This window comes from Cuculus canorus, chromosome 2, assembly GCF_017976375.1.
Source record: "Cuculus canorus isolate bCucCan1 chromosome 2, bCucCan1.pri, whole genome shotgun sequence".
Taxonomy (NCBI): domain Eukaryota; kingdom Metazoa; phylum Chordata; class Aves; order Cuculiformes; family Cuculidae; genus Cuculus; species Cuculus canorus.
The window spans coordinates 93731102-93758033 of record NC_071402.1 but is presented as its reverse complement, the minus strand read 5'-3'; the positions used below and the strand labels follow the sequence as shown (position 1 = coordinate 93758033).

General features: G+C 40.3%; 1 protein-coding gene across 4 annotated transcripts; it reads left to right on the top strand.

The window, feature by feature from the left end:
* Window positions 1-265: 265 nt before the first annotated feature.
* On the top strand, window positions 266-21224 carry TBC1D7 (TBC1 domain family member 7). 4 transcript variants are annotated; one of them, XM_054059752.1, is made up of 9 exons: window positions 267-324; window positions 3207-3305; window positions 3784-3904; window positions 4622-4702; window positions 7913-8100; window positions 11044-11181; window positions 12845-12990; window positions 19786-19915; window positions 20716-21224. In XM_054059752.1, the coding sequence occupies exons 3-9, from the start codon at window positions 3793-3795 to the stop codon at window positions 20800-20802; spliced, it is 882 nt and encodes a 293-aa protein (XP_053915727.1). In that variant the 5' UTR covers window positions 267-324; window positions 3207-3305; window positions 3784-3792; the 3' UTR covers window positions 20803-21224. The 4 variants fall into 4 exon arrangements, with proteins under 4 accessions (XP_053915730.1, XP_053915727.1, XP_053915728.1 ...); XM_054059753.1 differs by having other exon boundaries at window positions 278-324; window positions 3107-3305; XM_054059754.1 differs by lacking the exon at window positions 267-324 and adding an exon at window positions 584-2385.
* Window positions 21225-26932: the final 5708 nt, after the last annotated feature.

The following is a 26932-nucleotide window of genomic DNA, read 5'->3' as shown; positions in this document are numbered from 1 at the left end:
CGTGTTGCCCAGGCCTGATAAAGGATGCCTGCTTTCTAAGACTCCAAAAGGGAGTTTCGTTTGCCGGCATTTTCGGTACCACAGCAAGGACGGGGAGCGGCACCGCTCCTCAGCAAACAGGCGGGGAGGAGCCGGCTGGAGCGAAGGGCCCATGGGGAGAACAACAGAGGTGCGGAACCGCCCCGGGCTGCCTGAGAGGCGGCGGGAACACCTCCCGCAGCCCTCCCTGGGGCAGGACCGGGGCAGCTCCGCCCTCCCCTCCGCCTCCCGGGGCGGTGCCGGCGCCTGCGCTCTGCACGCCGCTCGGTGGCCGCTCCGCCTGCTGTAGGTGCCGGGGGGCGCTGGGGGGGTCCGGGGAGATGGGGGTTTGTCACTCGCTGCGCACTCATCCCCCCTTTTTCCTCAGGCCTCTGCCGTGGCTCCTGCCTCTCCGCAAGCCCCCAGCCCATTCCGCCGCCGCCCCCTGGGAGGGAATCCTGCGCATCCCCTTTCCAGCGCATCCCCTTTCCAGTGCATTCACTTCCAGCGCATCCCCTTTCCAGCGCATCCTCTTCCAGCGGTTCCCCTTTCCAGTGCATCCTCCTCCGGTGCATCCCCTTCCAGCACATCCCAGCGCATCCCCTTTCCGCGTGTGTGTGGGCAGGGATGGGGCGAGGGATGCTCGGTCCCTGCCCGAGTGGGCTGGGGGGGGGTGGCTGTCAGCCTGCTGTTCGATTTCCATGGGTAGATGGTCCTGTGCCTGAATGGACGGTGTTGTGCCCGAATAGATCCGTGTTTTCCTCCGGGTATTACGGAGGGAAGGTCTGCTATGAGTGGGCAGACTGTGCCTGGCTCTTTACCTGGTTGTTTATGTTGCTTTGCTGCTGTTAAAGTCACCCGGCAAGGAATTTGTAATGAAAAGCACTATTAAGACTGAAAAACGCATTCGTCTTTGAAGACGGGATGAGTTAATTGTACACTTCCGTGAAGGACTCTCCCAATGAGCTGGCTAGAGGGACGTGGTTTATTGGGGGACAGGTTTAGTGGGGGACATTGCTCAGGGACATGGTTTAGTGGCAGATAGGAATGTTTGGACTCAATAATCTAAGAGGTCTTTTGCAACCTAGAGATTCTATGATTCTAAAGGTTTATTTCCCACCCTTCCTTTTTCCAGTTTATTGACGATACCTGTAAAGATTGGAACATCATTTGTTTCCCTACATGAAAATATGTCACAGTTTAGCTCAGTTGCCAGAGGCCGGTCACAAGTGGTGTCCCCAGGGCTCAGTGCTGGGTCCAGTCCTGTTCAGTGTCTTTATCAATGACCTGGATGAAGGCATTGAGTGCACCCTCAGCAAGTTTGCAGATGACACTAAGCTGGGAGGAAGTGTGGATCTGCTGGAGGGTAGGGAGGCTCTGCAAAGGGATCTAAACAGGCTGGACTGCTGGGCCGAGACCAATGGCATGAGGTTTAACAAGGCCAAATGCCAGGTCCTGCACTTGGGGCACAACAACCCTGTGCAGTGCTACGGACTAAGGGAAGAGTGGCTGGAAAGCTGCCTGGAGGAAAAGGACCTGGGGGTGCTGGTTGACAGCTGACTGAACATGAGCCAGCAGTGTGCCCAGGTGGCCAACAAGGCCAATGGCATCTTGGCTTGTATCAGAAACGGTGTGACCAGCAGGTCCAGGGAGGTTATTCTGCCCTGTACAAGGCACTCGAATCCTGTGTTCAGTTCTGGGCCCCTCACGACAAGAATGATGTTGAGGCTCTGGAGTGTGTCCAGAGAAGAGCAACAAAGCTGGTGAAGGGGCTGGAGAACAAGTCTTATGAGGAGCAGCTGAGAGAGCTGGGGTTGTTTAGCCTGGAGAAGAGGAGGCTGAGGGAAGACCTTATCACTGTTTACAACTACCTGAAAGGAAGTTGTAGAGAGGAGGATGTTGGTCTCTTCTGCCAAGTGATAGGTGATAGGACAAGGGAGAATGGCCTCAAGCTGCGCCAGGGGACGTTCAGATTGGACATTAGGAAAAAATTTTTCGCAGTAAGGGTCATTGGGCACTGGCAGAGGCTGCCCAGGAAGGTGGTTGAGTCACCATCTCTCGAGGTATTTAAAAGACAGGTAGACGAGGTACTTAAGGATATGGTTTAGTGGCAGATAGGTAAGGTTGGACTCGATGATCTCAGAGGTCTTTTCCGACCTGGTGATTCTATGATTCAAACCACAACAATATATATCCTATATTTGGAGGGATGGTGTTCCTCCTTTTTTCCACTGAGTAAATAAAATATACTGCTGGTATACTGATAGTTTAAAATAATTTAAAAGGCATTCGTTTCTTACAGGTCATGCTGTTATTCTTCAAATGAGATTTGTTGTTTCTGTTCTATGACTCTACTGTCCACAAGTGGTACGGGCTAAATGTTTTCTAAATCACACATTTTAAATTCAGATTTAAAAATATTTCATATGCAGTTGAGTGTCTGTAGCATCATGAACCTGCTGATAGACATAGCTGCAATGTAAATAGTTGAAAATCTGATCACTGGGTGCTTAAATGCACAATGCATGCACATCACAATCCGTTTTCATAAGGATAGTGCAAAACTGGAATGTCTTGCAAGTAATATAAGAATATTTTTCTCTGCTTTTGAGCTATTATTTGACTATCTCATAAACCATTAATCCTGTCCTTTGCTGTTTTATGTTTTTCTGTCAAGCCTTGGCCTTGATCCTACAAAGCACTAAAAATGGACTTAATTTGAAACACAAATAGGCCTTGTGGATGTACAAAATTAAATATGTGCATTCTTTACACAATCGTGGCCTTTGTTTATGTCTGAAAATGCATTGCTCCTGATGTGTACTTTGGTCAGCAAAGAAAATAAGAATTTAACTGAAAAACCTTTTCACTGCATCATTCACCCACTACTCCTCACTCAAATTTTGCTGCTGTTACTAGGCCTAAAAGTTAACATTATTTTTAGTCCTTTGAGTCACAAAACAGAGCTTTCTCATATTTGCAGGTTCTGCAGAGAACGTTGATATTTAGAAGGTTGAACTGAACTGCCAATTGCATTTATTCTGAAACACAGAGTACTCACTGCACTTTCCCGTTGTTTTCTCTGTAGGGATGAGCAATTACTTCTTTTTAGTACTGGAATAACTAGCTCAATGCTGCGACTGTTGCAGCACCTGATAACAATGTGAACATTTCATTCAAATCTGCAGCTTGAGGACAACCCTATATGCCTGCTCTTATTCTTTCCTGTCACTCCTGTGCTACTGAGGCCAACATTGGCTTGTCCTTGCTTCTGGTTACCTTCTCTGGTGAGTATGAAGCCTGTTAATTTTACTTACCTGGGTAACAGCTGTACCTGATTAGGGTTTCTGTAGCCAAAACTTTGTCAGACTCCTAACTGTTTTTTATACTGGTTTTGAAATACAGTTTATCACATAAAAGAATAACTGTCTCTCCAGTATTTGGTTTTTTTTTTTCTTTGTTTCTTTGTTTGTTTTCAACTTTTTGAAAAGTAGTATAATTTTCAACCGGGATAAAATGTTTCTTAAATTGCTGGTTCTTGTTTGGAAATTGAATATCTTTAGGCCTTGTTTCGATTCAGTTATTTTCATGATTGTGTTAGCATATGGCAAAAAAAATCTTGGACAATTTCAATATTTTATAGGGTTTATTAATACTATAGAAATATAGGCAATCAACTGCTATCAGTGTGCAAAAGTACTTCATATAACACAAGAGGAATGTGTTCTTGTTAAGTCTTAAAGGGAATTACTGTTTCTCCAAAAGGAATCAATCATGGCTGATGACTCTCAGAGGAACTTTCGCTCGGTGTATTATGAAAAAGTGGGATTTCGTGGTGTTGAAGAAAAGAAGTCACTGGAAATTCTGTTAAAAGATGACCGGCTGGGCAAGTTGATTTCATTGTTTCCTCTATTACTTTGGTGATTTGGGGCAGGGAAGGGATTAATGGAAAATGTTTAGCTGCTGTGCTTAGTACTCATTTAAGTTTTGCTTCTTTTGCCGCTAATCTCTCAGTTACTACTAGCAGTCCTTTGAGTTTGAAAGATGAGAAAATCTGATTTTTAAAACTGTTAAAGATGTGCCTGCTAGCCTGTTCCTTTTTTTCCTTCTGTCATCTCTGTGCCCGAGAAACTAAAAGCTTTTTAATGAAAGCAATTTTGATTTCAAAATGTATCATCTCATGCTGTTAATTACATCTAACCTCAAAGCAATTTTGATTTTGTTTTTGCTGTTGGTCCCTGAGGAGAACCACATCTCTAACAGAACAGAAAGATAAGTATTGTCACTTTAAAAAATCCCTTAATTTTTTTGACATAGGAACGTGGTTTGTGAAATGTTGACAAAAATGGTAGAGTTTCTTCCTGGTAGGGTAGTTTTACTGTAAATCAAGCCAAGGCGTATATTTTTGAGAATTGTTGCAATTTGTAGAGCACGTCCTTTTCCCAGCTGAAGCTGTGAAAACATTTGTTGATAATACACAATGAAAGTGTGGATTTTGATCTGCAGTTAAGGTTTTGTCATACCGAGATCAGAGACTCAAGCCTATTTATAATTATATTTCGATTTATCATAACCTTTTTTATTTCTCTTTATTTCTCTACAGATATTGAGAAGCTCTGCACATTTAGTCAAAGGTTTCCTCTCCCGTCCATGTACCGTATACTGGTGTGGAAAGTGCTTTTAGGTATGAAATAGAATGTCTGTGATCCTCTGTAGAAATGACTATGTCAGAAGAGGTATTTTTTGTGGGTTTTTTTTTTTTACTTTAGAGAGTTAATGACATGGATTATTCTGTACTCCCTTGTGATACATAGTTAGCCTATTTTTGTATCCGGCTAGGATGCACGATGGCAATTATAAACTGATATTCCATGCCTAGTTTTTGAGAACTTTTGCTGAGGTGTACATGGAAGAGTGTATTTCTATGTTTAACTTTGTAACACTATCCAAGTAAATTTCTAAAATGGATTTGAAAGGTGGATTATAAGCCACTGATATCTGATAAGATATTCATTTCCATTCCTAAAATAACAGATGATTAATTTGAAGTGAAGTTGTGATTAAACTTAAAAAAAAAATGGGCAAGGTCTAGAATAAATGTTTAGTCTAAAGAGAAGCTTTTGTGTTCTATAAAATCTTGGTTTCTCCTGTTTTTGCTTCTGGCTTTAAATTGTGTTTGCCTTTAAAGAAGTTATGAGGCCAGAGACAAATTATGATATCCCTGGAAATATAAAAAATTGTGAATAGATTCTCTTCTCCTTAAACTGCACTGGTCAGATGACTAATTCAAAATACTAATGCCTTTGCAGTAACTGGTCAAGTGTGTTTGGTTTCCTAAATGGGAGGTTGTGTCACTTGGCAACAGGAGGGTTTGTGGAAGGATTGGGAGTTCTGAACCTTACAAAGTATTTGGAGAGTTTCTCTTAGAGTTGCTGTCTGTAGAGAAACACTGCCAGACTTGAACAGTTTCTAAGTAAATGTCTTTTGTTTCCCTTCTTCGTGTCCATGTGCCACTACAGTGCCTGGAGTTTGAAATAATGTATTAGAAAGTTTTGGCTAAGTTTTAAACAATCTCTTAATCTTTTTTTCTTCTTCCCCCCCCCCCCCAATTTTCTACATTTTAAAAATTGTGGCTTCATAATCCTGATGTTTTGGATTTATAAACCTTTGTTTTGGGAGAGGTAGTAAATGAACAGTGTGCAGGAGGTGCAAGATCTAATTATAAAACTTGAAGTTCTTGGCATTGATCATGGAACTAATAATCCTACCGAATAAAAGCCTCTGCCATTAGAGTAGTAATTTTAGGATGAAAAAGATTCTTGTGCTCTGGGCCCTAGTGAAGTAGTCAGCATTCTTTAAAATATTCATAGTAGGAAATATAGTGTAGGAGGTTTGGACAAGTGACTCAATGCAAGATCCTTCAGCCAAAATTATGATACCAGAATACAGTCTCTTGGCAAATTTGTAGCTCACTGCAGAGCCAGTGGTCTACCTTTGGCAATTTTAGATAGGATGATTTGTGAATCATGTAGTAACATAAAGCACCTTCCGAGTTAACTGTATGGAAAATTATGTTGATTTTTTTAAAGTATTTTTTATTTTAAAGCCAGAGTGGTTTGTTTCAAGTACGCATACTGTACTTGATCCAAGGAGGATCATTCTGTATCCTCCTTGGGTGAACAGAGGTAGAAGGACTTTTCCTTTGCTGCATCTCTGTGTTAGAAAAGCTAATATTTGGGAGAGCAATGCAAAGCATATTTCCTTAAATGATTGGAATAACAGCCCAGTCCATTTCTGGTGGGAGGTGTAACATCTCCTAGAAATAATGTTAATAGTTTAACAAAAGGAATTCTATCCTGTCAGCAGAATTGTCTCAAACATATACTAAGGCTCAGTGCTGTTCCAGGTTGCATAGTATGTCAGCAGTGTCTCTGTTAGCTTCTTGTTCGAGTATGACTTCCTGTTCACGATGATTTCTAGACGTATCTGTGTTGTTTAAGCTTCTTTTCTGCCCACCTAAGATTTTCTTCTGTATTTGGGAAAAACAGTTGGCAGAATGTACATACAAAGTCATGGTGTTGACTCTGTGCATAATGTGAAAAATGTCTTGCTTTGTCCCAGCTTTTGAAATGCAGACAGGTTGAAAAATAAAAGATAATTTTCTGTCTGATGTGCTTGTTACTAAAACTAAATCTTTTTGTGGTTTGACACTTGGCAGGAATTTGTTTTTCTTTATATGAGATATAAAAGCAGCAGGTAGCCTGTTCCAGAACTGATTATTGAGAATACTTTATTCTCCTGGGTTTCTACAATGGGAAGAATTCTGCTCCACTAGTGATAGGGAAGTGGCATTTTTTGGTTTGAGTTTGGGTAAGATCTTATTTCTGTTGAAGCCTGTGACAGTTTTGTTGTGAACAGCAGTGCGTGGCAAGATTGAGTCTTGAGTGAGGGGAAGGATGAAGTGAAATGTTGAACATCTCTTCTGGAGATTGTAAACTGTTTTTCTCTGCTTTTCTACTTGGATGCTTTCCCTCCTCTTTTTTAGTTTTCCTCCTAGGAAACTAGAACAAAAATTTGTGTTGTGCAAAGAAATTAAAAACCTTTACTTTGCAAAGTGTTTAGATGGTATTCTTCAGTTTTAATCTGTAACTGATTCAACCTATGTGATTAGTGTTGCTTCTGAATGTTGGTTTTGAGAGGATGGCTCTAGGATACAGTGACTAAAGAATTTTCTGGCAGAAACCTAGCAGTAAATAATACTGGAATGTACAGTATCTTTGTGTTAGTTGATTGTATGTATATATTCTCTGATAATCTCAGACAAAGTGTAGAGTTTGAACATGTGAACAGCTAATGTATATAAAACACATTCTGCATCCACTTTGTTTTCACAATAAATGGAAGCCGCACAAATAGTGCTGTATTGAAAACTACAGGTAGGTATAAACAAGTAACAATTAAGATTCACAATTTAAAAATAAAGGTAGGTTGTTGGAGAATAAACTAATTAAATTCTTTTTTGTCTATCACAACAATGACATGTTTTATTGGCACACTGAGGTAGTATACTAAAGAGTTATTGTTCATTTGCTGAAAACCTTGTAGAAGGCTTGAGAAACTATAGTCTAAGGGTAGACTTCGCCTATGCTTAGTTAACATATGAATTCTGTTTTTATAAATATAATGCTGGAGTGCTTTATTGGTTCCAGTTTATAGAATTCTCTCCCTCTATTTGACTAAGTTTATGAACAAAGTGGAGTGCCAGGTCCTACATTTCTGTAGTAGAAATTGAATTTAGGCAGAACTCTTGGAAAGGAAGTTTGAGTAATCTGGTTTTTCTCTTTACAGATACTTTTTTTTAATTTATTTTTGTAAATTATTCTATTTTTTTTAGGAATTATTCCTCCTCATCATGAATCTCATGCTTTGGTGATGAAGTACCGGAAGGAGCAGTACTGGGATATACATCATGCTCTTCATGTAATTCGTTTTATTAATGATTCTACCCCACAGGTAGAAGTTTTTCTCCGCATCCATCAACTGGAGTCAGGAAAATTGCCTCGAAACTCAGCTTTTCCATTGGTCAGTTGTGATTTTAACAGTCTTTTAAATACAGTATTTTTTTTAACCTCAAGGTATAAACCTGTGAGAAACTCAACTGCAAGAGTTCCACAAATGCGTGTAGATAGAAAAAGTAAAGTGAATAGAAAGCAGGGAAGTACTAGTATAAAATAATGGATTTTAGTCAAAGTGCTTTTCTCTTTTCCTTCCCCTAAGTCCCTATATAAGATTTTATGCCTTAAAATCTCTTTTGTCTATTTTGCCTGTGAGGATTCAAGCCTTTTATATTCTACTACACTTCAGTTTCTTTATGCACTGAAATGAAAATGACGTGATCTTGTTGGAGCTCATAGATCCTTAAGGTCCTGGAACAAGGATAATTCAGAGCTAGTAAAAGCAATGATTTATTCAAATTATATGGTATGTTTAAATTATTTGTTTACTGACCTTCTTTTTCTGTTAGTCTGAACTGATCCAGACTTCAGTCAGGTAATGCATATACTCTGTAGTTTATAGTGCGTTCGCATAGAGGTAAACAAGTCTATATTTTGATGATAAGTCTATAGTGTGATAATAAAAAACAATATATGGATTGTAAGTATAAGCTTCTGTGAAAGAGAGAGTGATGAAAGGAGCCATGGGACTTTCCAAAGTGGATTTTATCCCATATTTAATGTTACTTATCTATTTTCACTCTATCCCAGCTTACTTATGTCAAATTTTGTTATTACAGATGAAAAATAATGGAAGAACTTAAAAAGAAGTTAAAAATTAATAAAATAATTAAACAAAGCTAACATGGAAAATTCAGTAATATTTTGGACTGTATGATTATATACAACATTCTTTTGTCTGAGGAGGGGAAAATATTTTGTGCTTAGGAATGTGTCCCTCCTACCCTGCAGGTTTCCTGAAGAGAAATTTCCTTAATCTTCATACATGACCCAGTGTGCTGAAAATTCATCCCTTCTAGAGCAGTATTGCTTTCTGAGCACATGCTTTGTCGGTGCATCCCAGAGCACAAGCTGCTGTCAATACTGCGATGGCCTTTCACAGACCCACAGTTATTAATCCTGTAACTTAGGGTTTTTTTTGCTGTAGAAAGCATTTGTTCTCTTTGTGAGAGCCTGTTCTCAGTGCAGTGTCTGTCCCCTTAAACTTATAAGAGGTTACTGCTTGGCAGTAGTACAGGTGTTTTATTGTGGGGACAGAGAGGTATAAAGATGATGTTGGATTGGTATAAATATTTTGAAATATTTGAGTCACAAATCACAGAAATCTGCTAAATATATTTTGTGCATCTGAAAGCAGAGTTTTGGTCGGCATATGAGTCTGTTGCAGCAGTCTATGTAGCAGAGGCATATCCCAGTAGTATTTAGATTATCCACATGTTTTGCATGAGTTGTGAAAGCCTGTGATGCTGCAGCTTACTGCTCCTGATGGTTACAGTAAATTGAACTGTGGAGACTTACGTGGCTTGTTACCCTGCCTCCTAATGTGGTCAGTACTCAGCATAAGGAAGACTGTAAGACATAGGTCAAATGCAGAGCCTTTCCATGTGTGTCTTCCCAGTTTAAACACTTCCTGAGCTAGCTGTTGGCATGAGGTCTGGCTGGTTTAGAGTCAGTTCGCCTCCACCTACCCGATGTGCTGTCATACCAGTAATTGTAGTTCAGGCATGCTGATACTTCTGTTGGGGAAGTAAATATATCCTCAGCAGAAAAGATGATGGTGTACTTGTCATGCTTCTGGTCATGTGTGGGGAATAAGATCCTTGTCACCTGGAAAAGATATTTATTTGTCTAGGAAGATTTCAATACAGAATGGGGGATGATGTGATTGAGAGCAGCCATGTGGAGAAGGACTTGGGGGTGCTCATTGATGAGAAGCTTGACATGAGCCGGTAATGTACGCTCACAGCCCAGAAGGCCAACTGTATCCTGGGCTGCGTCAAAAGAAGCGTGGCCAGCAGGGCTAGGGAAGTGATTCTGCCCCTCTGTTCCTCTCTTGTGAGACCCCACCTGGACTATTGTGTCCAGTTCTGGAATCCTCAACCTAAGAAGGATATGGAGCTGTTGGAACGGGTCCAGAGGAGGGCTACAAGGATGATCAGAGGGCTGGAGAACCTCCCATAGGAGGACAGGCTGAAAGAGTTGGGGTTGTTCAGCCTGGAGAAGGCTCAGAGGAGACCTTATAGCGACCTTCCAGTACCTGAAGGGGCTACAGGAAAGCTGGGGAGGGACTGTTTGCAAATGCTTGTAGTGATAGGACCAGGGGCAATGGGTATAAACTGGAGACGGACAGATTTAGACTAGACATAAGGAGGAATTTCTTCGCTATGAGTGTGGTGAGGCACTGGCACAGGTTGCCCAGGGAAGCTGTGGCTGTCCCATCCCTGGAGGTGTTCAAGGCCAGGTTGGATGGGGCCTTGGGCAGCCTGATCTAGTGGGACGTGTCCCTGCCCATGGCAGGGGGCTTGGAAATAGATGATCTTTAAGGTCCCTCCCAGCCCAGATTATTCTATGATTCTATGACTGTGTTACCTTTTTCAGTAACTAACAGACGTGACAGAGGTGTTCAAAGGGCCTGTCCAGACCCTTAGCAAGGAATAGGATGAAATATTCGGCTACTGTGCAGTATAAAAATGTAGGGCATAGAAGTAGGTTTACTGCTACCTTATTAGGATGTGATATTTTCTCATTTGAGAACTTTGAATCAGTTCTTCCAAACTCCTGTTGTATGTTTTGGTTTTAAAAGCAAGACAAATCGTACTTGTTCTGCTTTAGTAGGTATCTCTCACCATAATCCAGCTGCTGCCCAATGTTTTATTTATGAATGTCAGAGCAGCTCTTTGTGTGCATTGATTCCAGTTTGTTTTCTCAAGTAGCAGGGAAAAGTAATATAAGAATAATTCAGATAGTCCAGTACTTCTGCCTAGTTCACTTTTTTGACTTTTATTTCCAGGAACCTGAAGATGAAGTGTTTCTTGCTATTGCGAAAGCAATGGAGGAAATGGTGGAAGATCCTATAGAATGCTATTGGCTTGTCAGTTGCTTTGTGAATCAGCTCAACAGCAAGCACAAAGATTCATTGCAACAGCTGGTAAGGAAAAAAACACTTCATTTTTTCTTGGTGAGGAGAGCCAGTCATGGAAAGCATTAATATATGGAGACAACTGGAACATCAGAGGTGACATCCTTGGATTCTTTTCCACCAACAGTTCTCAGAAAACAGGAGTGCTTTTTTATTGCGATTGTGCTGTCCTGTAGGATGCTTTTTCTGACCTAACATTAGAAATTGGTTTTGTTTCCTGCATGGTAGTTTTCAATTACATCTTATTTTCTTCTTAGTTTAGCTAAAGCTTACATTGTATCCAGTTGAATTCTATTTCTCCCCAACTGGTCACTTAAGAATTTTATTTATTTTAAGCAGTTAAAATGTTGCAGAGTTAAAAACATCTTGATGTATGTCTGCTGCTTTTTAGGCTGCATCTCTGGCATCCATATGCTGCTCATTGGATGGTAGACAAAGCACAATTGTTTTGTTTCATAAATCGAGCAGGGTGCTCTGTCTTCAGAAAACCAGTATGTTGCAAATTAAGCTATAATAGAAAGTGGAATAGAGTTCTTTTGGCACTGATCTCATATAATATTAATTTTGAATTTCTGTCTTACTGGTTTAAAAAATTAAAATTTCATTGTAAAGAAAATGCATAGTTATGAAAATTACAAAAGCTGTTGCAATTCTTCAGGTAGTCTTAACTGCTAAGAAACTTCTAGTTAACAATATCCACTGAGGTAAATGTATCAGAGTATCTGTGCACTAGCAATCACTAAATGAAAATTCATTGCAGAAAATTACATGTGTTCTTTGTTTATTATTCTTTTGGAAATAAGAAATACTTTTTAAACTGCCTGTTCCTGGAAGGCACATTCAGCCATACCAGTTTCTGTAATTCCTTTCAAGGAACAGAGGATCATTTTTAAAGAAAACGTGCTGTTACTACATAGAGTGTGCCGAGCGTCTCCCTACCTAAGTTTTTGTTTTAATATGAACATTGAACCAAGTCTCGGAATGTTAGAATATGGACAAAGGAAGTGTTTTCTGTTTACCTAATTATGACAAAAAGCATAAAGGTACTCCTGAATTTATGAACATCTGTGTTTTGTTGCATTAGAATTCAAACAAAATGAGAATTCTCTACATTTTTGCGTGGACAATTATCCACATGTTTGTCCTTCTAAAGACTTTGGGTTTTTAAACAAGAAATCAACATCCACCTTTTAATACATTGCAGAGATTTGCTCTCAAAATTGATTTGCTGGGTATGTAGGTTGTGTGCATTGTGTATAGATTTTTATTTTTGATGTGTGCTAAGGCGATTAGGTTTGAGGTGAATGAAACTCAATTTCTCTTGTGAAAGTAGCTGTAATTAGTGCACGTTTAATCTTTTTATTGCCTTAAGCTCTGAAACACCTCCTTGCATTAGGGAATACTGCATATTTTGGAAGCTTTGCTCCTGGTCAGCAATTTAAAGAACCTGAAGTTGTTTCTTTAGTTAGATACTTAATTAGCTAATTGCGAAGAATCAGCAACACTTTTATTATACTTTGGAAAATGATGTTCTTCGTTAAAACAGTGCAAGTTCATTATTTTAACGTGTATGCTGATTGAATTTTTAAGACGTTTCTCGTCTGACAGTGTGTGTTAACTGTGGAGGGTACTCTCATGTGTGTTACCTAAAATTTTCCAATTCTTTTCTCAGCCAAAAATTCTGGATCAGTATTTGAACATTGAAGATAACAGACTCCTGATGCATCTGAAAGCATGTGCTGCAATGAGCAAGCTCCCTTACGATCTTTGGTTTAAAAAGTGTTTTGCAGGCTGTTTACCTGAGTCCAGTTTACAGAGGCAAGTTCTCTTTTTGTTCTTTCTGTTTGTAATTATGTAGTAATTTTGCCTTTTTGTCATCACTAGCAGGTAAGGAGCTTTCCTTACTTTATCTGTAAGATTGTGGAGTTAACTTTATTGTTAACTTGGAAATGATAAAGTTGGATTTGATTCCACTTGGTACTGATGCAAGATAATCTCCGTGTGATCATTTCTTGAATTCAAATTAAAAAAGAATGGTGTTAAATATAGTGGCTGATTCTGTTAGACAATGCCTCCTAGGATTTGAAACTTCTCATTCCCTCTGAGTGACAGATAGCTGAATTGTGTTCAGTTTTCAGGCTTTTATCCTTGCTTAGAGAGTGCAATACTGTGTTATCATTAGATGAAAAAGATTTTGGGCATACATATTGGTTTTAGCTGGGATAGAGTTAAATTTCTTCACAGTAGGTAGTATGGGGCTATATTTGGGTTTGCCCTGAAAGCAGTGTTGATAACAGAGGGACGTTTTTAGTTACTGCTTTGCTGTCTATACACAGAGTCAAGGCCTTCTCTTCTCACACCACTCCATCAGGTGAGGCTGGGGGCTCACCAGGAGTCGGGAGGGGACACAGCTGGCCCTAGCTGACCAAAGGGATATTCCACTCCATGGGATGTCATGCTCAGCATATAAAGCTGAGATGGAGTTTGGAGGCCGCTGGGCATTGATTGGTTGGTGGTTGAGCAATTATTTTCATTTGCATCGCTTGTCTTTCTTGGGTTTTATTTTCCTCACCATCATTTTTTCCTTACTTATTACGCTTTCTTAAATTATTATTATTCCTTTTTAATTATTAGACTGTCTCTATCTCAACCCATGAGTTTCTTTCTCACTTTTACCCCTCTGAATCTTCCTCCATCCCATGGTGCACGGGGCAGGGAGTGACTGAGCAGCTCTGTGGTGCTTATCTGCTGGCTGGGATTAAACCATGTCAGAATGTTTATTTTAAAATGTACTAGGGCAGGTTGAGTATTACAAAGTTAATGAAATATTGTGCATTATATCAGGATTCTACAGTTAGAAATAGGTTGTTTAGCTTTTCAGTGGGTAAAGTTCTTGCGTATGACACTTCACTGAAGGGCTTTTGATATGAAGCTTGTATGATTTCTCAAGTTTTACTGCCTGAGAGCTCCTGGAAAGCAGAAAATTCAAATGAGATGTAGAGAAGCATTAACATCCTTTGCATTAACATTGCGTCCTTTCTGCATTAACAAGAGTTGCTAATAGCTGAGCAGGAAGTGGCACAAAGAAAACAGTGGTTTCATTTTCAGCTGCCTGAGAACTTTGAGAAGTAACAAGATTCAGGGGAAGCTTTCCTCCAACACCTCCATGATTTCAGTAGCTAGTATAGGAACCAAATGTGGAAAGAGAGTGCTTTGTAATAGATGTTTTAGTGTGATAAATTTGGTCATAATCTGAATAGCAATTGCATTCGTCCTTGTTTATCTGGGACTTCACATTTCATGCATGAAATGTGAAGCTGTTTTTCAGAATGTTCTGTTTATGAAAATAAATGAAGTTTAGTGAACAAGCTGTAAGACTAGAAATGGTGCTTTCTTGTTGTACAATGTTCTTCTTAAGTTCTGTATGTTTTACAGTTAGCAAGAAATATGTCTGAGAGGAATAATTTTTTTGAACCAAACCGGAAGGATTTGGTAGTTGACCTTCAGGTGATACGTTGTTAATTATTATGTGGCAGGTTCCTTTTGTCAAGCACATGTGAGGCTCTGGAGTAGTTATGTCTGTATAGTGGTTGTGCATGATGTGGTGGTTAAAAGCTTTTTCTACTTTAATAATTTTTACAGAAATTATCTAAGTATGTATAAAATTTATGTTACCTTCTCAAAAACAATTGAACATATATGGTCTCTTGGCATCTCTGTTTCACATTTATGTTTGTAGGTCATTTTCAGCAGATAATCATTGACCTTGTTTCATTGTGCTTTGTCTCTATGAAGCTTAGTGTCTCAGAAGGTAAAATATTGTCAGTAGAAATGATGGCTCCACCTGAGACTTGCCAGACTCTTCAGGCTTTTTTTTTCTGCTGGCTTCTGTGATCTGAAGTAGCCTTTGCAGGCTACTGGATTAGGAACCTCTTTGCATGTCTTCTAGGAGATATTTTTGTTTAAAGCTTATGTAGTTTAATTTTACTACTAGCTCTTGTGGCTGAGAACTAGAGTTGAAAGAGGAATTTGCATCACAGCAGATATGCTGTTAGAAAATTCAGGTATTTTTTTAAATTTCTGTTGAAAATTGAACGTTTTATGGAGCTGTATCATCTTAATAGTGTAAAAGAAAAAATCAAGATGAATTTTTATTTCATATTTCATTTTGTCAGAATCTTTAGTTTCAAAGTTCTACTATTTTGGATCAGTTAATTTATATACAATACTATGTCTAGTTAGTGTATTGTTTAGCATTCTTGTATGCCATTTTACCTTACAGAAATACAGTACTGGGTTGACCTGTAATTTTTTAAATACTTTTTAAAAAAAAAGATATTGTTCATGGAAAAGGTCAAAATATTGGCTTTTTGTATCACTCTGGAGTAAATTTCAGTGTTGGTACTTCTAATGGCATAGCAATCCCTTTTCCCAACAGTTCTTGTGGGAACGTGATAAAAGTGCACTTTTTCTTGCCAGTTTAGGTTTCTGAATTATTCAGTTGTAATCATAACGGCCTCATTTGCCAAGGAAATAACATACTTCATGGGTAGCATGTGACAGATGAACTTAATTAATGCTTGGAGATTCAGTTTGGATTAGAATCTAGAAGCTTGAATGCTTATCTGAAATGTACCCAAGTGGCGGTGTTGGAACTGTTGAGAACTGAAAAGAGGTCTTCAATTCTCCTGTGAGTTTTACTTACTTTTTTAGCAAGCGAGAGATGATCTGAGCTCAGTCTTTCATAATTTAATTTAACTTATGATTTAACACTGTATTTCTTAGAGAGGCTGCTTGCTTCCTATAAATTGTAGCCTTCTCTGCTAGGGAGCTAAATCTAAACTATATGGTTTTCTTTTTTTTTCTCTAAATTATACAAGATTTGTGTATGCTATGCAGAAATTTAATCCGATAACAGTGAGATTAATTTTTGTAATACTAGCCTTAGTCTTGGCCAGCATTGTCATTCAGTGTAAATACTGTTTTATAGCACATTTCTGGTTATACCACAGGTAAAATTTATGTATCCGTTTAATTTTAGTGGGCTTTGAAAATGTATATAGCCAGGTTTCATGCAGAAATTTTCCTTTGAGCTTTTGTAGTGTCTTTGCCCTAACACACCTGAGATATGTGACAAGCTTCTTAACAAACTTTTTAAAGGTGCCGCACTGTTAGAAGAGAGCAGCAGACTGGCCATTTCAAAGGCACTATATCCTCGGGGTTCTGTATCCTGCCTGTAACGTAGACTGGGTGCATCCTGGAACATGAACCAGCCTGTAGGACAGGCTCAAGAGGAATAGAAAGACTTACTCATCTCTAAAACAGGGAGAGAACTGGATTCCACCTTTGTTTTTATACTCACCATTGCCCTACTTGCTCAAATTTGGCAACAGCATATCTGGTCATCTGTTCAGCAAGCCCCGTGCATGGAGACCTTTCAGATGCTCAGATGTACCATCCCAGAAGGTATTTAAAAGACGGTTAGATGAGATGCTCAGGGACATGGTTTAGTGGCAGATAGGAATCTTGGGACTTGATGATCCGAGAGGTCTTTTCCAACCTAGTGATTCTATGGTGCTGAATGGGCCCTGAGCTGGAGAGCCCTGCTCTTAAACCACGGTGTCCCATTTATGGCTGCAGCTCTACAGGCAAAATGGCACTTTAGCTGCCAATTTATTCCAGCACTGTCACCCCAGATGATCCAGCTACAACAGAAGTAATGCAGCTTTGCAGTTATAATTATGAATAAGCCAGGCATTTTTTTGTGGCCTAATGTTGCCAGTCACATATCATGCCCCTGATGAACATTGTTTGTATTCTGCACTTGGCATTAGCAGGGCTATAATAGCTGATGAGGTGGTGTTAGGTTATTAGCCTCTGGTCACTTGGTTGTGGCAAACTATTGGGCGGTTCTCCTGAAATCTTGTGAATGCCTTTCAAACTGCCTCTACCTCATATATTAATATATGGCTTCTGTAGTTTTACGTTTGTGATGCCTATGTCCTGCATAAATTACATGTAGTGGTTAAAATATAAGTAATTTCTTAACAGACACAGTGACACAGCAGAATTATGAAAAATGCCTTACATTTACTGTGGAGTGGGAGAGCGTAAGAATGTGCATGTGGTCTGCTACTATAGAAAACCTTACGTCTCTTTGTCTTTGTCCAAATAACTGAGCTGTTTCCCAGTTCTGGAGACAGATGGGCACAAGATCATGACGTGACATCAGGATGAGACTTGTGCAAGCCCAGTTGCCCTTGGAAGGGCCCCCAGGACTACAGGCAAAGGAGCAAGCAGTGGTTCTCTTAAAACATCTCTGGCCTGGGTGCCTAGAGGACCAGAACCAGGGAGTAAAGTTGAGTATGATTCCGCTACAGCCTAGGGGAAAAGGCTGTGACGGTAATGATTATACTTAAGAAAGAGAGAGCAGCAATTCTGTGATGCTTTTTGTGTACTACTGCTTGGGAAACCTCAGCAACTGTCTTAAGGATGCCGTGTCTTCACACACATGCACACAGAGTAAGTCATGTCATGTCTACAGGAAAAGCTTAATGAAACATAAATGGCTTCATTTTCATAATCCTTGGAAAATCTGTACCTTCATAGCTACCTGTTTCTGTTTTTCTTTGTGGTCATTACTACTATTTCACTGTTCATGAAATACCTACAAGAGTGTTCCTGTGGTTAGCTGAGTACTGTCATATTACACAGATGATCATAGTCACAAAAAACTTACTGAATTCAGTGTATACTTTGTTTTCCAGCATTCGTGAGTAGGACTATAGACACAGTTGCCTGATGTTTTTGTGCCTTTTACCCATCTCTGGGAGTATCAAAAAATGAGTAAGAAGTTGCAATCTCTTCCCTCACAGTGCAGAATGTAAGCACCATGTAACAGCAGCAACTATTCCACATTTGTAGTTATAAAAGCTTTTCACAAAGAATCACCAAGAGTTGAGTCAGGGACCTCTGGAGGTCATCTGGTCCTGCCAGTCCCCCTGCTCAAGCGGAGTCTCCTGGAGCCGGTTGACCAGAACTGTCCAGACGGCTTTTGAATGTCTTCAAGGGAGGAGACTCTACCACTTCTCCAGGCAACCTGTGACAGTGCTTGGTCACCCTCGCAGTGTAAAAGTGTTTCCTGATGTTCAGAAGGATCCTCCCGTGTTTCAGTTTGTGCGCTTTGCCTTTGGTCCTGTCACTGGGCACCACTAGAAAGGGCTTGGCTCCATCCTCTTTGCACCCTCCCTTCATGTATTTATATACATTGATGAGATTGCCTCTGAGCCTTTTCCAGGCTGAACAGTCTCATCTCTCTCATCCTTTCCTCGAAGGAGAGATGCACCAGTCCTTTCATCATCTTCATGGCCCTTTGTTGGACTCACACTTCTTAATTCCTTCTTTAAAGGTGTGATATCTACTCTTCAATTAAGCCGTCAAAGTTCATGTCATGCCTGTGTTGTATTCTCCTGGCATTCCTGGCTGAAGGGCAAGTTCTTCTGAGAGAGAAGGTCATATAAAAATTGAGTTATCTTTGGAAGAGGCACACCTGTAGATCCAAGTTTATAGGTGGGCTGCAGAAGATGTTTTCCAGTTAGTGTTACTGTATTCAGAGATTATGGGGGATAGTATATGATCTTCGTCCTCTATGTTTTAATTTGGAAGGAGAAACACTTCTAACAAGTGCCCAGAAGAAGCTGGAACAGTAATCCTCAGAAAGTCTTTCTGACACAGCTCTCAAAATTCAAGAACTAAAAATAATATAAATCCATAAAAGCTGCCATCTGACAGATGGTTTCACACTGGTTTTGGATTGTCTTTCATCCCGCGTCTGTTGAGTTGGGCCTGAGATAGAGCTGCTGGCTGAAGGATAATTACAAATTGCTGCAGGCTGCTTTCAGGAGCGTGAGTCCCTATAATAGTCATGAAAGTTCTGTTGCTAAAGTACGTGCAGACTTTGGAGGCCTGCCCTTCAGATTTCATGAAAACTTTGAGATCCACGTATGGTTTTGTACAACTGATAGGAGTGCTTAGGTAATTCTGAGAGAGTGGGCACAGTGGGATGGATTGAAGGACTTAATCGTTGTTCTTTGTGTCTAATTTAAACATCATGGATTATATCCTGCTTAACATTGTACTTGTGTCTCACACAGCAGGTGACCTGGAACAGTTAGCTTCTTGAGATGTAGTAGTTAGGTATTACATCCTTTTAAATTTTCAGCTACTTAACTCTTTGAAGAGCGTATTTATTAGGCATGTAAGTAGAGCCCATTTCCTATTTTGCACTAGGAAAAATTCTCACCTTTACCAGACGCTGTAGAGCAGTTGTCACAGTTCAGGGTATTAAAGCCAGTTTTGTTTTTTTTATTTGAGCTTGTAAACAGTTCAGTTTCTGAACAAGAAACTACATTACTGCTTGCCATCACTCTGTACAGATTTTGGAGTTGATAAAATGCCTTTTATTTAACCTGACCTGATTAATTCAATGCATTGCTGTTATTCAGAAAAATAATCTGGAAAAAGGTGTTTGTATGAAGGTTGTTCTAGCAGATGAATAAGCAGATAAGCACTACAGTAGTCTTTAGTCATTCCTTTTCATTTTTTTTCCTGTAGAGTTTGGGACAAAGTTATTAGTGGGTCCTGCAAGATTCTTGTTTTTGTTGCTGTGGAGATATTATTAACCTTTAAAATGAAGATAATAGCACTGAATACTGCAGAAAAGATCACACAGTTTTTGGAAAATGTAAGTATTTTGTTGTGCTTTTCATTACCTTTCATGATTTATAAAAGTGTATTTCAGCATTAAAGTCTGCCTATTGCAGACATACTAAAAGATACTTACTTGTTGAGAATACTGTGTTATTATCAAGGTGAAGAGAGAATGTGCGGGGATGAGAATAACAGTTTTTTCTAGCAGGAGGTATGGTTTTCATAGAATGAAATGATTTTTTGGCTTTGGGGAATGTTATCTGTGTTTGTACACATTTGTCAATATTCCTCTGATACTGAGGGCTTTCTGTGAAAGTAAGTGCAGATGAGGTTAGGTTAATTTTTCTAGAAGCTTGTTACAGGGTTGGTTTCTGGCATCTTTTTAGCTCCTTGCCTGAGTGTGAATCTATAGACTCATGGTGTGTTTCTGTTGATGTAAAGGTGGGATGGCGAACATCACATCAGGGAGCATCACAGCAGGGCTGTAGGATCCTGATGTAACCTAGCTTAGTTAGATTAGGTACATTTGTGGTCATGGATGGCCAGTATGAGTTCTGCCAGATGTCAGCTTACGGATCTGTGAAGCGTGAGATGCCTGGGTAGTTACCTTTCATTTTGTAAATACAAGCCTTTTGTCTAAAACATGGAGGTAATATGGTACATGTAGATAAAAACAAAGGGGTGGTGGGATGGTAGGGCAGGGAGATGGGATTCTAGTTTTGTTTTCTTTTTTTTAAGGAGAGAAAATCAGAACTGGAAATTAATAATCTTTATTTTAAACAAAACAGTCGAAATTGAGTAGTCTGACTAGCATCTTGCCCTGATCTTTTGTAGATTCCTCAAGATAACACCGATGCTATTGTCAGCAAAGCTGTTGATCTGTGGCGCACACACTGTGGGACGCCAGCACACTCAGTCTGAGAACTTTCTTCGCTTATGACAACTTGGGGGTGGGGAAAGACATTTGGAAAGACATTCTACCACTCTTCTTCCATCCTAGTGTGATGTTCTTCATTACTTCTTCTGTGTGAGATTGTGTTAAAGCAGCTGATAGCGTAGTGATAAATATGTAAATATTTTTTCAATAAATACAGATGGAATGAAGATACTTAGTGTCTGTGTGATCATGTCCAGAGTGTTTCTTGGCCACTCAGCTACAGTATTGTGGTTGCACAGTGTGCTCTCTGGCATTTGGGGAAGTAAATCTAACTCTTGAATCAAGGTAAATAAGCTTACTTGTAACTTGAAAATGTTTTTCTATGCAGCTTATACTTGGCATAACTAGTTACTACTTGGAGGTGCGTTTAAGGTGAATTTAATGAATTGTAGTCTGCTGGAACTCTTTGGTGAACAAGCGTACCTTTGCTAGAAATGTACATGTGCTCTATTAATACTGTAAATTTTCAGGTAGATGTACTTGAAGAGAAATCACAAGTTTGAGGTAGAGGATACTACAGTAACCAGCGGAGATACGCTTTTCTGAAGTACCTTAAAATACCTCTCTATGGCTTTAAGTCCTTCTTTGTTCTTGATGGCACATGCTTTGGAAAGGTGGATCTGTTGTATTCTAAAATGCAGCTTTAGGCAGGTATGGGAACGAGTCAATATAATTTAGAATTACAGACCAGTAATAAACAATGCCTCTGTTGAATGTTTGGCTCAAAGCTGTTTTGATTTGATTCTTGTTTGTTTTCGATTTCTAAATGAATTTAATACAGGAATGTAATTCATTATATAAGTACAAATGGAGCAATTAGCCATAGATAGAGATTTGGTGGAGAAGTAATCTTTTTCTTGTAGAAGTATAAAATTCTATTTGTGCATCTTGCATAGTCTAGGGAATTGTATATAAAAATGTGTTACTTAGCAGTTATTTGACTCAAATTGTTGCCTAATATGCCAAGTGCCGAGTATGCTCATTGTGCTTGGAAGAGTGTTTAGCTTGTACTTGTGATAGGGCAGACTTGAAATGCTTTAGAAACTTAACCTCTGTGTTAAACTAGGTCAGACTTGGTTTCCAACACATTAGTTGGGGAAGCATGGAGCTCAGTTCAGATTACGCCTAAAAACCTTGGTAGCTTCTCTGTGCTAGATTCTGAGATGGTGCTGGTGGTATTCCTGAAATGCCTGAGTTTACTCAGTTCATAAAAAGCTTGTTTGTGTCTGCTTTGAAAGCCATTGCTGTGTCTGCATTGTAGCGTAATCCATTTAGTTCACTTTGGATAGGAGCTTGTTTTCCTAATGTAGGCATGAGAGCTGGGTAACGTGGACAGGCAAGAGCATATACCCACTGTGAATAACAGTACTGTGTTCTGTAACACACAGTGCACAAGTTTTTCACATAGCTGCCGTGCATATAGTCTGAGAGATGACCAATTTGAACATTTTTCCCTCAGGCTGCACAACTTATTCACAAAACTTCCAAAGTTACAAATGCATTATTCAGGCCTTTACTTAGATATTAGAAAAAAAAAAAAAAAAAGCACTGATGGCACTGAAAGTGTTTAGCAGTTTTAGTCCTGAAAGAAAATCAATAGCTCATATTCTGAGAAGAGAGATGCGCTAAATTAGGATGGGAAGTACCAGTTGGTGTTATTGCTTCCAGACTTGCCAGTGAGTGTTCCTCCAATCACTATTTGACTGAAGACTCCAAACATTTTTTTGATTTAGTTTCTATTTAAAAAAAGCCTCTCTCCATCAACAAGCCGACCCCAGAATTGCACAGACGAGAGACAGAGATCTCTTTTCACAGAAAGATTGAGGTTGGCAGGGACCTCTGGAGGTCATCTGGTCCCGTTCAGACAGGGTCCCCTAGAGCCAGTTAACCAAGACTGTCCAGCTGGCTTTTGAATGTCCCCAAGGAGGGAGACTCTGCCACCTCTCTGTGCAACCTGTGACAGTGCTTCGTCACCCTCACTGTAAAAAACTTCATGTTTCCACATGACCAGCATTAGTTTTACTTAAACATTTCAGTGTATGTGGGGTGGATCCTCAAATACTCCTTGACTTTAATGTCAGCTGATGTTTGTGTGCAGCTTTTTCAGTTTCACATACAAAGAAAGAACAGGGGTGTTTCTTTTGTGGAGTGCATTATTTATTCTGGGCTATGCTGAAGGAGAGGAGTTCTCTAGAGAACAGACAGTGTTTAAACTCCATGCTTATGACAGAGACTTATGACAGATCTTAATGGATCCATTTCCAAGCTTTTGCTGTGGATTTATGAGGGATACAGTTTATGCAAAAAACTTACTGAATTCCAAGAAGACTCAAAGTATGAGTCTGGCTAACTTGTACTCAGTTTTTCGTCATGTCTGCTCAGTTGGTCATAGTGCTTTAGCTCAGCAACCTGCTTCCCAGGAGAGCAGGAGAATGGCAAAATGTGGGCTTCCACTGTCCCCAGCATGTGATGAGCAGGATGAGGCTGAGGCAAGATACCTTGGAAGTCACAGCTAGAGCAGAGCCCATCATTGGGGAAGCCTTGGTCTGTGCCTCCTGTGATTGTAATCAGCCTGGAGTTTGGCATATGTGGGTAACAGTTGCTCTTTGAGCTGTTGAACTAAAACACCACTATAGTTGGTTTGTCCAGTTAGGCACTTCTAGTGGGCAGGTCAAGCATGGTCATTTATGCATAATGCTGTTGACTAGTAGTTCCTTACATGGATTACTTTGAAGTTGCACATAGCTGACTGGCCTACTGAAATACCTGGCTAAGTGATGCAGGCAAGGGCTTACCTTTGCTCTTTGTTTTCTGTTACTTCTATGTCATTGCAGAAGGAATGTGGTAACAAGTAATCTGATGGTCATGTTTTCCTGAAAAGCTTGGAAATGTAATATTTTGTCTTTATTTACATTATTTCTTCTTGACTGGTGGAGTAACCACTTGGTGCCTGCTTGTTTGTTCATACAGAACTAGCTACTGCATACATATTTTTTTTTGGTTGGTTTGTTTCTTTTCTCTCCTGTTTTTTGTGGAGACAATAGAAACAACACTGAAGCATTCACTTTAGAGAGTGAAAGCTCCCCCCATAAGTCTTTACCAACAAGAAAAATAAGCTTGATTTGGTCCAGTTCTCCTCTCAAGCAGTATTTTCTCTCCAGAGAGGTTTGGAGTTGTGTCACATGTCTGTGCTCTCCCGTGTTGCAGGTACCTGTTCTTTTCCAGCTGATATCCAAATGTAATGCAAACTCCAGGTCAGAAAAGTAATGACAGATGTCAGAGGTTGGTGCTTGAAAAATGATGAATGATTTGATCTCTAGTAAATGGCTGGAGAATATAGAAACAAAAGTGGCTGAAAAAGAGTAGCTCAGAGGCCTGTAAATTAACAGTGATACAGAGCAGCTTTCTGTGTATAGGAGCCCAACTATCATCGCCCCATGCGACACGTGGCACAGCATCAGTTGAAGATGCCTTTCTGAACACTAGAGTCCCTAACCACATGGCACAAATTTACTGCAAAGCCAAGCTTTTATTCATTCTGCCACTCAGAGAAGAATTTTGTAGGCAATTTTATAGATTTTGTAGGCGGTGCTTGCCAGCATGGGCATCGGGTGGTGTTACACCATCTGCATCGTGTCCTGACAGTTGCTTAATGGATTCTGGTGATGTCCACACAGAAATTGTCGGCTCACACTGCTCAGGAGTAGGGTGGCTGCTTTGTCCCAGGCAAACCAGCTTGACTGTGCAACCATGGCACAGCCACACTGTTGTTTCACACTTAATTGTCTGGAAGCCTTGTTCCAAGGTGCAGGAGGGAGGAATGGGAGTTTGGAAGGTGATGGCAGAAGGATCTCACCCCGTATCTGCATTCAGGCCACTGGGCTCTCCGCTGGGCACTGCCAAGCAGCAGAGTGTGTTTGTGCAAGCACGGTTGTCTGTCTGCGTGCACCTGTATGTGCATGCACACTGATCAGAGAGTGCTGTGCCGGGCTCGACTCTAGCAGCATCGGGCTTCCAGTGTCTTTGCTGGATTTGCTCAGTGGGCTCAGCAATTTTCCCTCTTTCTTCCATTCCCTCAGATCCTGCTCCCTTCCTCCTGACCCCCCCCCCAAAAATTTAGATGCCTAGTGACCACTTGTTTGGACCGAAGATCAGTTCTCGGGCACGTGAGCACATGGACAGGTGTATGGATCTAGCTTTTACATGCTAAACAGGTTGCTAAAACAGATATGTTTGTCTCCTACCTCTCAAGGTTAACATATCCATGTATGTAAAAGAAGCTTGCACTGATCAAATAGGTGTTAAAATATAGATTTTTGTGTCCTATGTACCATTAACAGGAAATGTTGCAAGAGAGCAAGTGCAGGCTGCTCCTGGCTGCTGGTTTTTCCTGTGGGGTTATTCCCCTAAGTGTTTTCTGAAATGATTTGAAGGAACTGGTGAAGGTAGCACAAACACTATTGCTGAGCTGCTCACCAGAGGCTCCCTCTTTAATAGAGAATTGATTTTTTTCCTCCAGCCCTCCTCTTTGTTTCCTGCCTAAAGATGGCATTAGATTACAATTTGAGTGCTAGTAATTACATGGACTTTACTGAAGACACGTCTCTTTCCTTAGATGACTTTTACGAAGGTGTCAGTTAAAGCATAAAAGTACAGCCCTTGTGTAGGGGTCTCCGTGCAAGAGACTGGGCTGTGTTCTCACATTCTCTATCAAAGTAGTCCTCACCAATATGTCTCTCTTGAAAGCACAGAAATTACCATATGTAACCAAAACACTATAATGCCACTACAAAAGCCATAGCTAGGTGTGGGGGAAGGGGGTCTTTAGTAAAAAACTAGGAATTTTTTTACTTCATTTATTTATCCAAACCTCACTGCAAACTGGTTGGCTGCCAGAATGGAAATATATACAAACAGGGATTTTAAAGAGACCAGTGAAAACTTATTCCAGTGGAAACAAACAAAAAAGCCCAGTGTGAGAGTTCTGACCACATTGTGTGTCCATATCAGCAATGGAAAGGAGAAGAATTTGGTCAGTTAAAGTATATGAACCTTTAATTTTTCTGTAATTGGAAGCCTCTGTGTGCATCGAGAAGGAGATCCGAGTCCCCCTGCCAGTTACCGTGAGGATGCTGGGTGCCTGTTGTTTCTTTGAGGTCAGAATTTTAGCACCATTATGAAAACTAAACAGCCTAAGCAGAGCTGTTACCTTCTATACTTTTCTGCAGAAGGGTAGTGAGACTGTTTGAAGGTACATGCTTATTCTTGTGAAGAAGGTTTTTCCTCTCCTTTTCCTTACAAAGAGGCTGCACTCTGACACAACCTGAAATACTGTGCAACCACTAAAGCTACTCAGGGGAAAGGATAAAAAACCTAGGAATCTGTGCTTGCAGCTCAGAAAGCCAGCCATATGCTGGGCTGCGTCGGAAGAAATGCGACCAGAAGGTTGAGGGAGGTGATTCTCCCCCTCTACTCTGCTCTCACAAGACCTCACCTGGAGGACTGCATCCAGCTCTGGAGTCCTCAGCATAGGACAGACATGGATCTGTTAGAGCGAGTCCAGAGAAGGCTATGAAGATGATCAGAGGGCTGGAACACCTGCCATAGGAGAATGGGCTGAGAGAATTGTTATAGAGAGATGTTATAACAGCCTTCCAGTACTTAAAGGGGGCTACAGGAAAGCTGGGGAGGGGCTCTTTATCAGGGACTGCAGTGACAGAACAACAATGTCTTTAAGATGAAAGAGAGTAGATTTAGATCAGATATTAGGAATAAATATTTTACTGTGAGGGTGTTGAGACATTGGCACAGGTTGTCCAGGGAAGTCGTGGCTGCCCCATCCCTGGAGGTGTTCAAGGCCAGATTGGATGAGGCTTTGAGCAACCTGGTGTAGTGGGAGGTGTCTCAGTTGGAACTGGATGGGCTTTAAGGTCCCTTCCAACCCAAATCATTCTATTAAAAGCAGGAGGTGGGGTGGGGAAGAATGAAAAGGTGATATGAAGGTAGCTGGGTGTTCAGGAATGGCTCCTCTGCTGAACAGCAATAGCCCTTGCTGGTACTACTCAATGGCAGTTTCTCTAACTACAAGGGGTTGCATAATGGACAAAGGCTTGT

Excerpts from the sequence above, each read along its gene's own strand:
- TBC1D7 (XM_054059752.1), top strand. The coding sequence starts at position 3,793 with ATGGCTGATGACTCTCAGAGGAACTTTCGCTCGGTGTATTATGAAAAA. Across the intron at positions 3,905-4,621 it reads GTTAAAAGATGACCGGCTGG|ATATTGAGAAGCTCTGCACA; the intron begins GCAAGTTGATTT and ends ATTTCTCTACAG. Across the intron at positions 12,991-19,785 it reads CCTGAGTCCAGTTTACAGAG|AGTTTGGGACAAAGTTATTA; the intron begins GCAAGTTCTCTT and ends TTTTTCCTGTAG.